Source organism: Nesoenas mayeri, assembly GCF_963082525.1.
Source record: "Nesoenas mayeri genome assembly, chromosome: 1".
Taxonomy (NCBI): domain Eukaryota; kingdom Metazoa; phylum Chordata; class Aves; order Columbiformes; family Columbidae; genus Nesoenas; species Nesoenas mayeri.
The window spans coordinates 14,102,541-14,119,726 of NC_137541.1; the positions used below are offsets into that span (position 1 = coordinate 14,102,541).

The 17,186-nt window shown below is 41.3% G+C and overlaps 1 protein-coding gene across 4 annotated transcripts in view; it reads right to left on the minus strand.

Annotated features, from left to right (window-relative positions):
* Window positions 1-16,427, minus strand: part of SLC26A5 (solute carrier family 26 member 5) — a 35,059-nt gene extending 18,632 nt beyond the window's left edge. For 3 of the 4 annotated variants that reach the window (XM_080356849.1, XM_080356848.1, XM_080356846.1), the window contains exons 1-3: window positions 16,344-16,427; window positions 3,524-3,728; window positions 1,719-1,858 (exon numbers count right to left, since the gene is read on the minus strand). In XM_080356849.1, coding sequence (XP_080212975.1) covers window positions 1,719-1,858; window positions 3,524-3,678 — 295 coding nt within the window. In that variant the 5' untranslated portion in view covers window positions 3,679-3,728; window positions 16,344-16,427. Of the gene's footprint in view, window positions 1-1,718; window positions 1,859-3,523; window positions 3,729-10,644; window positions 10,784-15,491; window positions 15,519-16,343 lie in introns of those variants that run through there. The other variant, XM_080356847.1, reaches the window with a different exon arrangement.
* Window positions 16,428-17,186: the final 759 nt, after the last annotated feature.

The following is a 17,186-nucleotide window of genomic DNA, read 5'->3' on the forward strand; positions in this document are numbered from 1 at the left end:
CTTCACAGTATGAGTGATCAGAACTGAAAACTAGCGGTTTCAAAACCAGGAGGGTGGGTCTATCTGAAGTTCCCGATCTGAATACTCTTTTATTCTTTTTCCTTTCCATTTGTACTGGCATTTTTAAAGGCTGTCAGTGCCAAAGAAATAAAGAGATATTGGCATGACAGGAGTTCACAGCTTAAACACCCTGGTCATTGTAGTTCTGCCTGGAATGATTCCCAGGCTTATTTGAACTCATGCTTGCCATAATTACATCCATTGCAGAAAAACTAAGGTTCAACTTTTGTCTTTTTAGAAAGGGAAAGATTAGGATCAGTTCAAGGGCATGTCTGCAGTCATCAAAGGAAAAAATAATATTTAGTTTAAAACAAGGTTACAAAATTAAGTATAAAGTTCACTGCTGACTGCTTAAATTTCAGTGTCCTTATCCTGTCACCATGTAAACTGTGTTTCAATATACAAGCAATAATGTCTGTGCCTAGCATATGACAGATTTGCCTGACAGTTAACCACATTACTTATCAATTTATGATAGGCTGATGTTTATATTTGTGTAAGAAAAAAATAACCTTAATGATAAAAAATTGCACAAAACCAGGAAGCTACATAAATAAAGAAATTAACTGCAAAGAATAAGTTAGGGTGTTCCATTGCTTTAATGGATTACCACCTATTAAAATCTAGGCTTCTTGGATTTACAGATTAATTAGTCAGACCTGCCTTAGCCTAAAGTGAAATGAGTGAGGCAGAAATATGAAATAAACCAAAGTACAAGTACACATACATGCCCAATTACATTACCCTTACATGAGGACTTCTCTGGACTGGGCTCTGCTCAAATTCAAGAATTCTCTCTACTCTGAGACCTCCTGGGAAAATCTACTGGGATGGTGTCAGCTATCATGAAGCTGCCATTTCCAGAGAAGTGATGACACCCCATTATAATACTGCTGTAAAAATGCTGTGCCTTTCTAACCCCATAGCAGTTCTGAAACTGGTGACAGTAAGGTGTCAGGCTGAACGGAAGATTCCACTGGTTCGGTCACCAAGAGCTGAACCACTGGCTTTCTCTTCATCTTCTACAGAGATTGCTCCTGCTTCAGGGCCAAGCTCCATTTGTGATGAAACTTCCAAGTAATTTATTAGAAATTCCACAGATTTGCAGTCTTGTCACAGAAGATACTTTTGATTTATTTCCACCATGTAAATCACTGCCCACTACTACGGTTCCAGCTTAAACCAGTAAATTCTGGCCTTAAGAGAAAAAGTGGGATCAGTCTGATTGCTTGCAGATTCTTCTCTGGTTGCTCTCCTGAAACATTTTGTCTATATGTCTATTAGATAGAGCTACTAGGTACTAGTAGCTACTAGTGCTACTAGGAAGTTTGCTACAACTTTTGGGATGAGGAGATAAGAAAACAATTGGGTGCATTCAGCAAAAGGTTAAACTGTGAAAAGTTGGTATGTCATGGATAGCTGTTGGTATTGATCAGAGAGTTAAGTTTTCATCAGTTTGCTGCATATCACTGACTTGCAGTTTTAAGGGAATCATCATTATGGGCTAGTCTGCAGAATGTTCTATTCATCTCCACACACACCCCGAAATACACATCCTGTTCTCATGAGCGCCTGTTCAGACAGTCAAGAGCTAACACGAAAGAGCACACAAAAAAAAAAGCAAAGAAGAGGATAAATAAATCCAGAAATATACTTACCTTGAGGAAGCTGCATAACCCCAGTGCTTATACCTGAGATAATGTCTCCTAATAAGTATTCCTTCACTGGGTAGCGGGGAAGCCATTTTAAAATTGGTAAGAAACTGTAAAGATGAGATTTGGCTTTCTTAGAAGAACAACTGAAAACACAAACCAGAAGAAAAAAAGTTAGACACTTGCAGGGGACAAATGGGTCAAAAAAAAAAAGCTTTTCATCCCTGTGCAGGGAAACAACTCAATTAAAGGCAGTAATTTCTAGACAAAGCTCATGCACAAACAACTATGACTCCAGTTATTTTAGCCATTTATCACATGTTGGTTGCTGTTTACAAATCTTATGGAACTGGAGAAGAGAGTCAACCTTGTGAAGCTGGACGTCAGTGGGAAGTGGAACTGTTCAAGTCCATGCACGACTGAGCAGTCACACAACACTTTGCTAAGATCATTCCCAGTAATGATTTCCTGAGGATAACTTGCTTTCTGATAGCGGTTTTCACTTATGAAAGTACCTTGTGATGCTTTTTCCTATTTTAATTTACTATTTGCATGCTTTATACTTTTTAATATTATTATGATATTTTCTTAAAAGTATTACTTTACTAATGCTAGTTGCAATCACTGGCACCGATAGGCTACTTTCAAGGCTATTTAAGAACATAACCCTTTACCCTGAAAGGCAAGGCACTGAAGCCAGCAACACTGATCCTCATGTCTCTTAGCAGAGTTATTAACCTTTTGAAATCCTGACTCAGGACAAATGAATAGAGCCAGGAAATAAATATCTCTATGCAGTACTGCCATGCATCATACTTTGATTGTACTGTGTGTGGTAAGAAAGCTTAACCTTAGGTAAAAATATAACACTGGGATCACATAAATGCTTTTCTGTTTAGGGGAACTGCAAGAGAAGTGCAGAGATTTGTTAACATTTCTGAATCTCGTGGGACTAAACTGGATAGTGAAGAAGCTTATTGCTACAAGTGAGAGAGAAACTAGAGTCATCTACACTTCTCCATGTTTAAGCAGATTGAATCACAAGATGTCACAGCTCAGGAAGATTTTGATCTGCATATATTTTATTCAGGACAGATAAGTTTTTTGAGGTGGAATTAGGTGCCATTACCATTAGAATTGTCATTCAATTAACCAAAACAAATCTCCAAATGTCAAATCATGTGAACAGGAATATTTCATAGACAAGCAGAAATCATTTGTTGTCTTGCAGAACAAGGTTCTAGCAAGAACTTCAATCAGCTCTGCAAATGAAGCATGGATAAATGCAACTAAGTTTCTCTTCACTGTCCTGTGGTACCACAGAGCAAGAGTTGCACAGTTAAAAGCGTTTCCTGTCTAACCAGATGATACTTCAGTTTCAAGGCAATTCAAAATTACAGAATGCCTCTAGTAAGTCCTTATTAGACTAATAATTTAGATTTCTGCACAGCTGTAATACATCTCCATTCTTCTTCCATGAAAGGATCATGTGAAACACAAATTTGGTCTTAAGTATTTCCACATAAAAAGGAGAGATATTTTTCTAGGTCTTATGAATTCATGTCACATGATTTGCCTAATACTTCACATTCCTATGCTGCATGTTTTTCCTTTGCAGCCTGATGAAAACAATTCAACATTTTGTAATATATTGACATACAAAAACATACAACTCCATCACAGTCTTACTGAATAATCAAAGTAGAACTACTGCTTTGAACGTTTCTTTGAAGACATTACCAGTTATGTGCATAAATCAATTAAGAAGTGCAATATTTCTAACCAATACGATAAAGACAAAAAAGCCCTACCGACAAGAATGTGCAATCTTCTGCCTTAAAGTCTGAGGTGTTCTTTCTCGTCTGTGCAGCTGTCCTTGCAAGAGCTCTTGGTTATATATTGGTCTTTCCACACAATACCTCTGGGTTTGCTCAAGATGTGCTTCATGTTCTTGAGCATGTTCCATAGTTGATTTCACGGAGGAGAAGCCAAGGAAGAACAGTTCCACAGTCTCCACTGGAAAACACGGTTGCAAACAAAATAAGTTTGGTTACTTTTTTTAACCTCAGATTTGGCATTTCCTTTCAAATAATGTATTTTGACAAGTTAGTGACAAGAACTGTGAAAGCAGTTTAAAGCACTAAGTAGATAGTCTGTAACAGCAGTAAGTAAATAAACCACTCTCACAATCTTTACCATATGTAAGTCATAAATTTATGCTTCTCTTGGGTAAAGAAAGTTTTTGCATTAATTACTCTGTAAACAATTGCAGAAACAATATTGGAAGATTATATTTATGGTTGCCTGAATTTTCCATCAGTTTTTAAAGGAAACGTCAGTGTTAAAGCACAACTACTGTATTGCTGAGTTACTTCCTGCTTACTCACTGTCACATCCATCTCCAAAAGACAGAACTCAAATTTTAACACTGAGAAAACCACTTCTTTCTTCCAGATAGTCAGTTGCTTCCTGCATCCATCCACCTGCTTTCTCCTGTGTTTCAGAAGCTTCTTTTTCCAGACAGCATCTCAAGGATGCACAATTCATTGCTTTCAAAAAGTTATTCTTTTAGTGGATGTGCCACTTACGGTTATTCTCAGTCCTGCACCCACTAAAACAGGAATCAGGAGATGTACACAATTTTAAAACTAGCCAGAAGGTTTGCAAACATCTATTTGTCTGTGTGATTCAGTGCCATAAACATCTTAACATACTCTGTTAATTCCTTTGCTCTGTGTTGGCCGCTTCTAGAAATACAGGACAAGAAACATAACTCCAAGTTATGAGCAAAACGACAGGACTGCTATATCGTTACACAGAGATGCTGGCTAGCGCTACATTTGATGACAGAACGTGAGTGCAATAGGAAACAGAGCCATAATTGTGTACAAGGCCCTTGGGCTCAAGTCCAGCAAGTCGCTTAAGCATGTGTTTGCCTTCAACCAAGGAAGCTAACTCAGAGGTCTTTAGTTTTAAGCTGCACATCATTACTTCCCTAGAAAAGGGTTACCATGTAGAAATTAAACAAACTGCCACCTAAATACTCAGACAAAGCTAATCATGACTGGTCCCACATTCTGATTCAGCAAATACAGTCTGCCCAGCAGCAAAATACCAATATTGCTACCTAAGCCTTCAGTCTGATGGAGGTGCTGGAATTTTCCACTCAGGGCTCGCTGTTCTTTATGTCTTAGGCCAGACGCAGCCTGGCATCTCTTCAGTTCTCATTATTTTGTATGCAACATTTTCCCTACATAGTCAGTCATGAAAGGATATTTTTACTGAAATTAGAATGTATTATTCCACATTCAAAATTTACTTCAGCTTTATTGCATAAAATAAGATATCCAAAACTTGCCTGTAAGAGGCGTATTTGGAAGAGCCACACAAGTTCGTAATGTAAACCTGGACATGGAGGGGTTTTAAGATCTCCAGTTCTTTTCTCATTTCTGTATACATGCTCAGACTCTTCCAAGTACTACAAGAATATACAGAACAACAGAAGTTCAGCCTTGTCTCTGTTTGCCATGGTGAAATAAATGATACAGATGTATTTGATGACCAAACAGGGCTCAACTCCAAATCGATTATCCAGATTATGGCGTTAGTCTGAAATATTACCAGAGGTCACAACCCAAGTTTCAACATCATTCAGTCTGAAGGTCTTTAAACTATATATTGAGTACTTCTGATTCTGTTTGAACAAGGAAGTTACCCTGCACTGAATTATGAGAATCATCTAACACAAAAGTAAACCTGAGAGAGGACAGGATCTTGTGTTTAGTGATAGTTCACAGCAGATACCAGAACACAGAGGACAAATCCCATGCCTTTAAGAGGTCCTAAATCTACTCCAAAACTATAGCTGGATGCATAGTTTTCTGTTTTCCACGTCATGTCACTGACTTCTTCTTAACTGCCCGTCCTGGTTTCTGCTGGAATAGAGTAAATTTTCTGCCTAGTAGCTGGCGCAGTGCTGGGTTTTGGATTTAGTATGAGAATAATGTTAATAACGCACTGATGTTTTACTTGTTGCTAAGCAGCCAATGACTTCCACTTCTCATACTTGCCTGTAATAAGAAGGTGGGGAGTGCACAAAAGGTTAGGAGGGGACACAGCTGGGATGCTGACCCCAACTGACTGAAAGGATATTCTATACCATATGACATGTATGTAATGCTGGGGGCAGAAGAAGAAAGGGGGGAACATTCGGAGTGACGGCACTTGTCTTCCTGAGTAACTGTGACACATGACGGAGCCCTGTTTTCCTGGAGATGGCTGAAGAGCTGCCTCCCCATGGGAAGTAGTAAATTAATTCCTTGTTTTGCTTTGGTTGCATGCATGGCTTTTGCTTTACCTATTAAATTGTCTCTATCTCAGCTCATGAGTCTTCTCACTTTTGCCATTTTGATTTGCTCCCCCATGCCACTGGGGAGGAGCAAAGCAAGTAGCTGCGTGGGGCTGAGCTGCTGACCGGGGTTGAACCACAACACAGCCCTGCAAAACCACGCTCTCTGATGATCATTTGAATACTAAGCTGTAGATAATACCATGAAGATTAAAATCTTTAATATCATCCATCTCTTCTGCAAAAGCATACACAGAGCAAGGATTGAGATGCTTGTGTTTATAACAGGTGGTACGCATTTTCAATAAAGTACTAAAATGGCAGCATTTCATGACTGCTTGAAGAGTCTCTCCAACACAAATTGCCAATAGCCAAATTTCCAAGCCTTGGATATCTCCTTCTCCTTCACCCCCAGCATGCTCAAAGAAGAGCAAAAGTAGGTAGTGTCTTTTCATGAAGACAAAGCTTACCACTATGATTTCTGAAAACTCCTAGACCTTTATCCAAAGGAAGAGAAAGGTGATCTCTGGACATCTGAGTCTTACCTAGTAGTGGAATACTGCTCTTGGACAACCTTTGAACTTCACAGCAAGAATAAAATTAAAAAGCTATAAGAAACACTGCCATTAACCTTATCAGTCAGATAAGAGTTGAGTTGAAGTAGTTAAAAGCTGTATGCAAAAGACTTAAGAGCTGGTGATTCTTTATCTGACTGATAAAGGCCTGTTCTTATGTCTTTACTGCTATTATCAAACTGAAGGTGTTAGAAAAAAAAAAAAAGCAGCAAACATCAGCTTGTAACACTATCACTAATAATCAAATACTTTCTCTTCCCACTCTTAGATGATAAAGCCGGGCTGTCAAGCCATATACACTGATTCTTGTAGAGGACATTTTTGTAGCCAGTCCACACAAATTAGAATGCAGTCATAAAAATGTATAAGGACAATGATTTGGCTACTGTTCCTTAGATTCAAAATATGACTATGAGGAGAAAGAAAAAAAAGACAGACATGAAGAATAGTGTACTGTGTGACTATTGAGGCTTTAGTAAGTTTATAATTACAAAATGGGGCACTTTTGCTCCTACCTTTGTGTATCTAAGCTGAATGTATCTCAATGAACTAATGCAACAGGGAAAAGTCAGTTGCAGATCCACTGACTTGCCTGTTTGAAAAGAAAGAATTTTCTCCTGGTGACCAAGCACGGAGTCACTTTAAATAGTGGAAAAGCACAGGTGGACAGTACTGATATAGTGTTATAGTAGAAAAATGCATCTGTGCTGGGGAATCTCAAGCTTGATCATGAACTGCAAAGTTTCTGGAGTATTTTGTATCTTTAAGAGTACAAACACAGGTGATTGCCATCAGCCAAAGGGCTGGTGGAAATACTGCCACTCTATATAAAAGATGTTCTCCTCAATGTACACTTGAAGAGCAGAGTTACTGCAAGGTCTGTTCCTACTGTCTGAAGAGGCTAGACCAAAAAATTGCAGTGACTTTAGGAACCCCATCTTTTCTCATTTACTTCTTTCCTCTCTGGCCTTTTCCCCCAGTGCCCTATGCCCTACCACTTATCACCTTGAGTGATTACAAAATTATACCAAGGCGGAACTGAAGATTTTTTGTTTTTTTAAACAAACACAAAGGTGTAAAGTGATTGGGTGGGGTCATAAGGAATGTGTTCTGGTTTTCTTGGACTGTGCTTATCCTCATTCTTTCTCCACTACTCCTACTAAATCCACTAATGAATAGATGGCTCAGAACAGAAGCCCTCATATAAAGCTTCACAAATCTCAAAATAATTTGTGAAGCAAATAGAATTTTCCTTCCGTAAGTCTTAAGCTAAGAAATGCACTCCTGGAGGCTTTCTGGAGAACCTTTGGAAGAAAACAAAAACGAAACAAAACAACAAACAAACAAAACAGGACCTTGAATTCCTATACAACTTTTAGGCAAAATTTCCACTCCACACAGAGAGATGGCTACATAAACTCTGTTGGGTTGTGTGACAAAAGCTCCTCTGCACACCCACAGAGTAGCTCTGAGAGACAACGGCAGGGTGGAGATCCTGGATAATACCCTGCTGGGCTACTCCCAGGTCCATCACAGGAACCATCAGACCATCAAAGGCTCCTTCCTCTCCAGAAGTCCAGACAACCAGCACAGGAGGGCCAGCTAAGGGACTCAAGAATCATAGAATAGTTTGGGTTGAAAGGGACCTTCAAAGGTCATCTAGTCCAAGTCCCTGCAATGAGCAGGGACATCTTCAACTAGATCAGGTTGCTCAGAGCCCCGTCCAGCCCAGCTATGTGTATGTACATGTGATGGCTGGTACCAGCAACTGGAGTGGGTCTACGGCCTTGAAGGTTCATTTACCCAGCTGCCAGCAACTGGGCACACTGGGATGAAGGAGCAAGCTACTGGGCAGACTGAGTGTCTGAGGCCAGGTGCTGAAGTGATCCACCTTGTACATACATACATATGTGTATCTCTATATATACATATGTGTATCTCTATATATGTATATATGTTTTCACTGGTGGACCTCCATCCTGCTCAGTCAGAGTGGGGAGGAGGACGAGGCTGTCAGTGCTGTCTGTCTGCAATCCGTGCAGTTGCCATGTATACATGTAAACGTGTGCTCTGCGTGTGTGTGCCTGCTGGGGATACATCTTCAGCCTTCATCCGGATTGGACCTGGGGATATGGAGCAGCAGAAGCCTCACCTTCCTTAGGCTGTTAGATTCAGTATGATACATTTCCCTCTAATAAACTGACCTTATCCACCGAAAATGGCATAAAAGCAACATGTGAGGCACAGAGATCACCATCTCAGAAAATGGTCACAAATAAGACCTATATTAAAAAAAAAGATAGCGTAACTGATAAGGGGTATTTTATATTTCATGTTCCTTGCCAAATAGCCTCTAAAGATTTACTCTGTGGATTAATGACTTCATTAGTATCTAAATGGTATCTCTTATCAACCAGCAATCTTATGTTTGTTTTCAACGAGATAATATTTTGAGAACCTGTTATGATTAAGGAGTTGTTTTATCAGTTCCACATAAAATAAACACCTGGAGCACTTTGAGAAGCAGAACACTGGTCTCCTTCCCTGCCAGATATAGCTAAGAGATGGCTTCAGTTTCTAGTGTAAACACTGTGATGTCCATGAGAACCCATGCAAATATGATCATTCTTATTTCTGCTTTCTGTGGCTTTAGTGACCTTGGGTCTGAATCTGCCATCCTCACCCCTTTTGAAATCTTGAAACAGTAGCTAGTGACAGTGGAATCGGATAAGTTAATGAGAATGGTACCATGGCTAATGACACTTTTGTCTGTTTAACCCAACTGACAAAGGACGTACAACCCTTCAGGGCCACGTAATCATTAGCTAGCTTCATTTTTCCAGAGACAATCCACTGCCAAGATGCACTGTCAACAACTTTGCTGGAGCAGTCCTCATTGTAAAGCTCCAGTTGATGATGAGAGATCATAAATCAAGATCATGCATACACACCAAGCTAACTCAGAACAACATCTATAGTTCATGTGACCTCCAGCAGCTGGTTCATCTTTTCTAGCAAAGTGGAACAAGCAGACATCAAACAAGTGTCTGTGCTGAAGGGAGAAATTACACGATACACTTCCTTCAGCAGAGAAGCCACCTAAAGAGTCATACCCCTCTGTGTCTGCTTCATCAATGTTGTTTACACACAGCACTAACCTCTCAAGTGCTGCATCAAGCTAAAAATAAACAAAAGAAAAAAAAAAGCAGAAGGCTGTTATTTATAACCAGTATAGTTTCAGTCATCGTGTTTACAGTGCAAACCTCTCAATCCACAGGGGAAGCTGAAGGATTGCAAAACACAGTGTGGTCTCAGGAAGAAATAACTGGAGTAGGGTGAGGGAAGAAGAGAGGTCTAGGATGTGATTATAAATTTATAGTTCAGTTTCACTGCTGAAAACAAGGCATGAAGTAACTACCTTACTTAACTAATATGAGGTTTTGAAATGTCTCCAAGGATCCTCTACGAGACTCTTCCTAATATTTTATGAAAGGATTTGTCCCTCTGCAGAACAGGCTGCTTAAGGGTGTTGCTTCATGTTCTGAAGGTGATTGCCAGCCAGTAGGAATGGCCTTCCTCAACATCTTAGTGCTGAGGTTACATGTAAAGGCCACGAGTGCACAGCAAACACAGGCTAATACTGATTTTCCTTGAAATATTTAAAACTTACATAAGCAAAATGAACATGTAGAGAAGTTTCTCTGGTAAGTATTTCACGGCAATCCCCTGCTTTATTTGCAGGCTCATCTTATGGCTTCGTATTTCTTCTGTGGCTAATGAGAGAGCTCACATTTTAACGTGCGACAGCCCTGTGTCTGTTCTTATCTACACAAGTAAAAAGACTAACCTACATACAGCTAAAGAAATAACTCCACTATCCCAAACAGAGCAATCACATAAGATGGACAATATATAGAAATCACTTTGGACTGATGCTAGTTACTGGCTGGCACTGTTTGTATGTTGAAGGTTCTACACGACAGAGTACAGGAATGACAAAACAACCGACCAGGCTCATGTCCCTGCTGTTATACTTTAATTATACCAGGTTATTGAAGCACGGGATTTTCATCTGCGTTGGTGAAGTCTTCATAAATCAGTGGCATTTACCAGGTAGAACTGAAGATACGTATATTCTGCAAAGAAGACTAAGAGAGTAGTGGTGTTCATTATCCAAGCATGCAGTAAAGCTGAAAATCCACCTACCAAACCATCATCTATATCAGACTTGTAAAGATGTCAGTCACAGTGGTTCAAACAGGTCTGTAGGGGCAAAGAGTTCTCCAACTGGCTCTTCAAGTGTGTTTGGCAAAACAACCCAGCATGAATAGATTCCTGCAACAGCTAACAGTAAAACAGTGTGCCACAACAAAGGAACTGGAAGAGCAACAAGGGTGCCTGAGCTGAGGATCATCAAATGGAATGAAGAAGGGTTCATTGAGTAATTTTCTGGTAACTACTTCTTGTGAGCACCTTCCTTCCTTAGAAACACATATGCAGAAAAAACCAAATGTCACCAGAAAGTATGGAAAAAGAAAATCAAACTCACTACATCTGTAGTAAGTTACAGACTCAGGTCACCTGTTCAGCTCTGTGGACACAAATACAGCAACATATAGCACTGAAATGTCACAGTGCAAAAAGATCATAAGCATCGATTTTAAACATGCAACCAGCAAAGAAATTAAAACAGAAACACATACTACACAATTGAAAACAAGCAAGCAAGAAGTATACTTCAAACTTCCAAACTGAACAATGAAATGGACCAGAGACAGAGGATAAATAAATAGTAAGCCTGAAAGGCTCAGAAAACAATGTGATGTCAAAGCTATGGCAGTAAGCTAGTAAAGCAGGAGATGCAGCCTCAAATCCCAGCATGGTGAAGTGGTAACTGAACTCAGGTCTATTTTTTTCTGGGAAAGCACTTTAACCATGCTGTGCCATAGAGGTATGACAGCAGCAGCAAAATTTCAGTTTTTAGAGATGATGTTATGGACACTTGTATCTATGAAAGATCTGTGGTTTTGCTCCTGACATGACTCTGTAGACATGTCTGAGCTTGGCAGAGCTCCATGAGGACAAGAACCAGCACTGTTCCCTGTGAGCACCTGAGAGTAGCAATCCAAGCTTTCTTCTAGATGGTACAGGGAGTTTTAAATTCTGCTCCATGAAAATCAGGTGTTCAAAATTGAGATTTTCTAAAGCCTATCTAGCTCAATCCTTAATTTGGTCTGGCCCCAACAGACTGAACTCCAACAGGGATGTTTCAAATGACAGAAACTACAATCTTTGATTTGGCTTGGAAAGTTCTGTCCATGCTTTATCCTAAGAGGTTTTCTGAAGAGTTCTCAAAAGTCCCAGTTGTGCCTCAGAACCTGATTTCTATAATATAAATGAAAATGAGCAGTTTGACCTTAGCTGTAGCCCAGTCTAGGCGTCAGAATCTCAGGTTTTATATTAATAGATTAAAATCTATTAAACCCTTAACAACTCAAGAACCCAAAGAAAACTGGACATACAAAATGCTGGGCAACAGCTGAAGCCAAGTAGCAAAACTTAATCTGCCACCTATGCAAAACTAGTAAGAATATATCAATGAAGGCTAAAGAAAGAGAGACTCCGCGCAGGCTGTAAAAATACAGATTCATTGTCACACAACTTCCAAGAAGGCAATCACACTATTGTTAGTCACCTTGAAGGTCTTCCCAACTTGCTACTGCACAAAACAAAACAGTTAATGCAAATCTTTGAAAATAGTAGTCCAAGTTCCCTCATAGGCCAGTTATTCATAGATGTACTGTTACAATCATTAATAAAATCTAAATCTTATAAATGTAACGGCTTTGCAAAATGCATTCAACTGCCTGCACAAACTTACTGCCATATCTTCGTATTAAAGATCCCAAGGGAATATTTGACACAGCTATAGACAAACAGACTCTCTCATTATCTGGACACGGGAAATACCAACAAGACCTGGATGTGCTGCTGCTGTACTTCTGAACAACAAACATTTATAGATGACCAATTCTAAAACAGTAGTAACAGCAGGTCTTGAAGATGTATTAAGAATGACCATCAAGAAATACTACCTAGCAGGACAACATTGCTGGCTAACAGATCTAGAGAAGGAAACACATTCATTTAACTTAGCCTGGAAATCAATAGGGTGATTTGAGCTTAAGAATTTATCTTCAGCACGGTCTTCTTGTGCTAAAAGTTACAGATCTACCAAGCAATCAGACAGAAAAACATGGGGAAATGCCTGTGAGACACCAAAATATCCTTGTATAAAGCTACTCAGAAAAAAAGCAACTAGCATGAAGAAATGAGGGGACTCATGAAAGCTACTGAACCTCGAGCTGTGAAGTAAAGCAACCCATTTCAATGTTCAAGAAAATATGGCATAATTAGCACATAGGAACAAAAAACTTTCTGGCTTTTTCCCTGTGTTAATGTTAGTGTGGTAAAAATGGACAGTTGAAGTAACATAAGCTCTTTCTAGGAATTTTGCATACTCTGATTTAATCATCAAATCAACATCTATCATACATGCACAGATACGGTGTCATTGTAATGCCATTACTCTTTGAGAACCACTGTCCTTCCACTGTTCAGCTAAAGGTATGATGCTACCATGTAGGACAACAATTTAAGAAACTGTCTGGGTACTTTTAAGAAATTGCTAGGAAAGTTTCCATAATGTAAATGCTTCAGTCACTGTGCACTCAAATTGGGAACTAGGAAAAAATTATATACTAAGCCTTAATAGGTGTTTATTAAATCCGAAATAGGTTGGGCCTAATTATTTCCCCAGATTATTCTGGTTGCAGTCCAATCCCAACAAGTTTACAATATTAATTGTAGCTGCTATAACCACACTGACCCGTAGGTTGGTAACGACCGGCAAAACCAGAGTTAAAGCTGAGCAAACCAGCATGGCTAGGACAGCATGAGTAGGGGAGCGCTAATACAAAGAAAACATGGAACAAAAAAACCCCACCAAACATAGAGTGGAAACTTGTATTTACCAGGGCAAAAACTTCCCTGAGACACAAAAAAAGCAGCAGGCTCCAGAGTCACGAATTCCTTGTAGCTCCAGGATTGACTTTAGCAGATGATAAGACAAATCAAGAAAGAAAAAGGAGCTCAAAGGACTTAGTGCTTTTCTAGGCAATCCATGGGCTGCATGAAAGCCTTGGTCACACCTACACAGGCTTATAGCTACGGCCCAAGTAAACAGTAGTTTAAGAAAATAATGGTCTGTTTATATTATAAGAGTCAAAGCAGATAAACACATATTCAGTTCTCCTTTCTCAAGTTATTAGGTCAATGGTATCACAGTCATGTGCTAGATCTGTGCCTCACTATTGCATGATTTTAGTGTTATGTTAAATTATAACCAACTTCCCATCTGGTTTTCAAATATTTAAGTTCTAAAAACATTGCATCTCTGGGGACAGGCTGCTATATCTATGACTCCAAACAAAAGGCAATACTTGACGGTTGTTTAGTGTCTCAAGTCTTAAGATCTGATGGCTAAACCCAACAGTCACTTTAGTAAGCTCTCAGCTCAGAAAACTGAGCTCAGTTTGTGGCAGAGGCTAAAGACTTCACCACCTCCTAGGCCCCTTCCCCCAGAATCATGGTCAGTCGTCTTCACTTTTTAAAACTGTATGTCAGACTTTAACAAAATTTTTACCCTACACAGAATTTGTACAGTACAATAAAAACCAACCAACCAACCACCAACAACAAAAAAAACAACAAAAACCAAACCACATAAGCTCTGGACAGGCTTCTTAAGCAGAAGAAATACGATTTAGTGATCAGAATCCAAGTCTGGAAGTAGTAGCAAGTTTTTTTTCTTAATGGACTTAGAGCTTTCCTTCACTGAAATGTGATTCTGGTTATAATCTAATATTGGCCCAGCTCCTCCCCACAAATATACCTTTAAGTATAGTGAAGCTTTTAGTACAAGACTGCTGAGTTAAGGCCCTCAAGTTTATATATGGAGGCAAACACTATCTCAAATGAATATGCTTTATCAGCTACTAACAGCAGCTTTGTATGGGCAAAACTCCACTCTCTGTCTCTCTACCCTTTCCCCATTCCATTTCAGGGACGTTTCACAGTACATTGCAAGGCAAATAATAAAATAGTTCAGTTCAGGAGTACTGCTAAATGCAGTACTGGAACATCTGTTGTGTCCTGAGAAGACTTGGAATTGACAATAAACCAAGTATTTCAAAGCGTGATTGAGGAAGACCAACACGGGAGGTGATCCCCACAGAGTTATTTCAGTGCAAGTCATCCACATGTGCTTCCTTCTGAAACTGTACAATTAATTACCTTAGTTTTTCCATTACTACAGCTGCTAGTAAAGTAGCATCATACTTATGAAAATTCTGTAATACAAATCAAGACACCTGTTAACCCAGAATACATTCTATTGTACATTTAGTAGAAGGCATTTTTAAGTCTGTCTAAAAATTGTAGTTTTCCTCTGTGAAACCTTTGGCCAAAATAATTCCATTGGCCAGACCCTCAATAAGAGGCATCCCCAGCCAAAGCAATGCTGTGCAACTGTGTTCCTGTGGTAGATATGAAGAATTATGAATGTACATTTTGTTGAGTCATGAGCAGAAATAATAGCAACATTTTTTAGAGGTTTTTTTTTCCTTTTTCTTACTATTGGACTATCTCTAAAAGCCTGCTGCAACAACTGTTTGGGCTACATGAAATTTTTGAAGCATCCTGACAATGATTTTTAACCATATTTCAATGCTCAGACAATTAAAAGTTTTGCAATAGCAGTACGGGCACCAGCACAGCAAATTTAAGCCTACTTACATTTCTGGCTGGCTTTTCCTGGTTGCTTTCACTGATCTCATCTAAGGGGTTTAAAATGTTTCCACAGTTTGCAGATGAGAAGTTGAAAAATACTGACACGGGGCAAGCCACAACCTCATTATTTGCCAGAAAACTGGGGCGAGGTAGGGCTAGTTCAATCAAGGTTCTGGAAAGGTTTTGAAGGTCTTTGGGCTGAGGCTAATAACAAAGCGCAAAGCTGTTATGTCTTGTTATTACAAGACTTGTCAGACTGTTGCTATGACCCACACGGGGAGCTCACAGTTCAATGTCAGAGGGTTGCAGCCACCGTTAGAGGAAACGACTGATCTCAACTTTCCTCTGGTTTCCCCTTTTTTATTTTTCAAGTTAGCCGGGTGTTTTGCATCTGCCCTGCGGCTCCCGGCAGCGTGGGTGCTGTCTGCTGCCGGGCAGCCTCTGGGCTTCAAGAAGCGCGTTCAGAGGGGGCGCAGAGCAGCCCGGCTGCCTCGGCGGCCGCCGCCTCCACAGCCGCCTTCTAAACCGCTGCTGTCGCCCGCGGGGCTCCGGCAGCCCCGGGGCCGCAGGGAGGGCGCGGGATGAGGAGGCGAAGGCAGCGGGGAAGGCGCGGTGAGAGGCAGGCGCACCGTGCGACACCCCCCGGCCCCAGGCCAGCCCCGGGCTGACCAAGCCGGAGCCGCGGGCACCGGGAGAGAGCGACCGCGACCCGGCACTCCTCATGGCGGGGCTCGCGCCCCCCGGACAGGCCACCCCCGTCAGGAGGGTCTCTGCGCCGCCGGCCCCACGCGCCGCACTCACCCACTCACTCCCTTCCTCCCTCCCTCACCCACACCCGCCCGGCCACGCTCCGCTCACCTCGAGGCGCTGCTGTCTCCCGCAGCCGCGCACCGCCTCCCCTCCGCGCCCAAGGTGAGCGCCGGGGGTGCGGGGCGGGCGGTGGCGGCCCGCCAGCCCCCGCCCCCTCCTCCTCCTCCTCCCCCGCCCCCCCCCTGCCGGCCGCGGGCGAGCGCGGGCGCGGCTGGGACTCGTAGTCCCCCCCGCAGCCCCGCCGGGCGCGCACCCGCCGCAGCCTACAAGTCCCAGCATGCCGCGGGGGCGGCGCGCGCTCCCGCTCGGCGGCGCCGTTGCGGCCGTTACCTCAGCGGCGCGGCCTGATGGGCCCTGGGCTGCGTGGAGTCCCCTTGGCAACTACAGCCCTGCCTTTCACATCTGTGTACACACACACGAAATAAATATAATTCATCTATAACATAAATATAAAAATACACCTGGGAGCGTGGGGTGGGCTCTGGCTAGCGGTGGCACAACATCCAGGGCATGCCCTGGTGGTTGCTTTCGTTGCACTGTTGTGCTGGGATACACCGAGGTGGTTGTTACATAAACCCCAGCTGGGTTGTCCCAAAATTCCAGTGAGGAAGCCTCAGGATTTGTTGTCTAAAATTGATCTGAAAAAGCAGGCATCAACAATCACATAAGAAATGTATATACACAAGGCATCAGACTCGGATGTATGCCAGTCACGTGAATAAATGTAAAAATACAGGTTTCTGAAGGACTTCAAGTTGATTCAGCACTTCAAGAGCCTTCCTTACAATTGTTTTTCTTCTTTTTTAATAAGGACCATATTTTTGCCAGCTCTGCGATCTCACCAGCGCCCTTATCAGCCTGGGCCTCACAAGTGACCGAATGCAGCTTCTT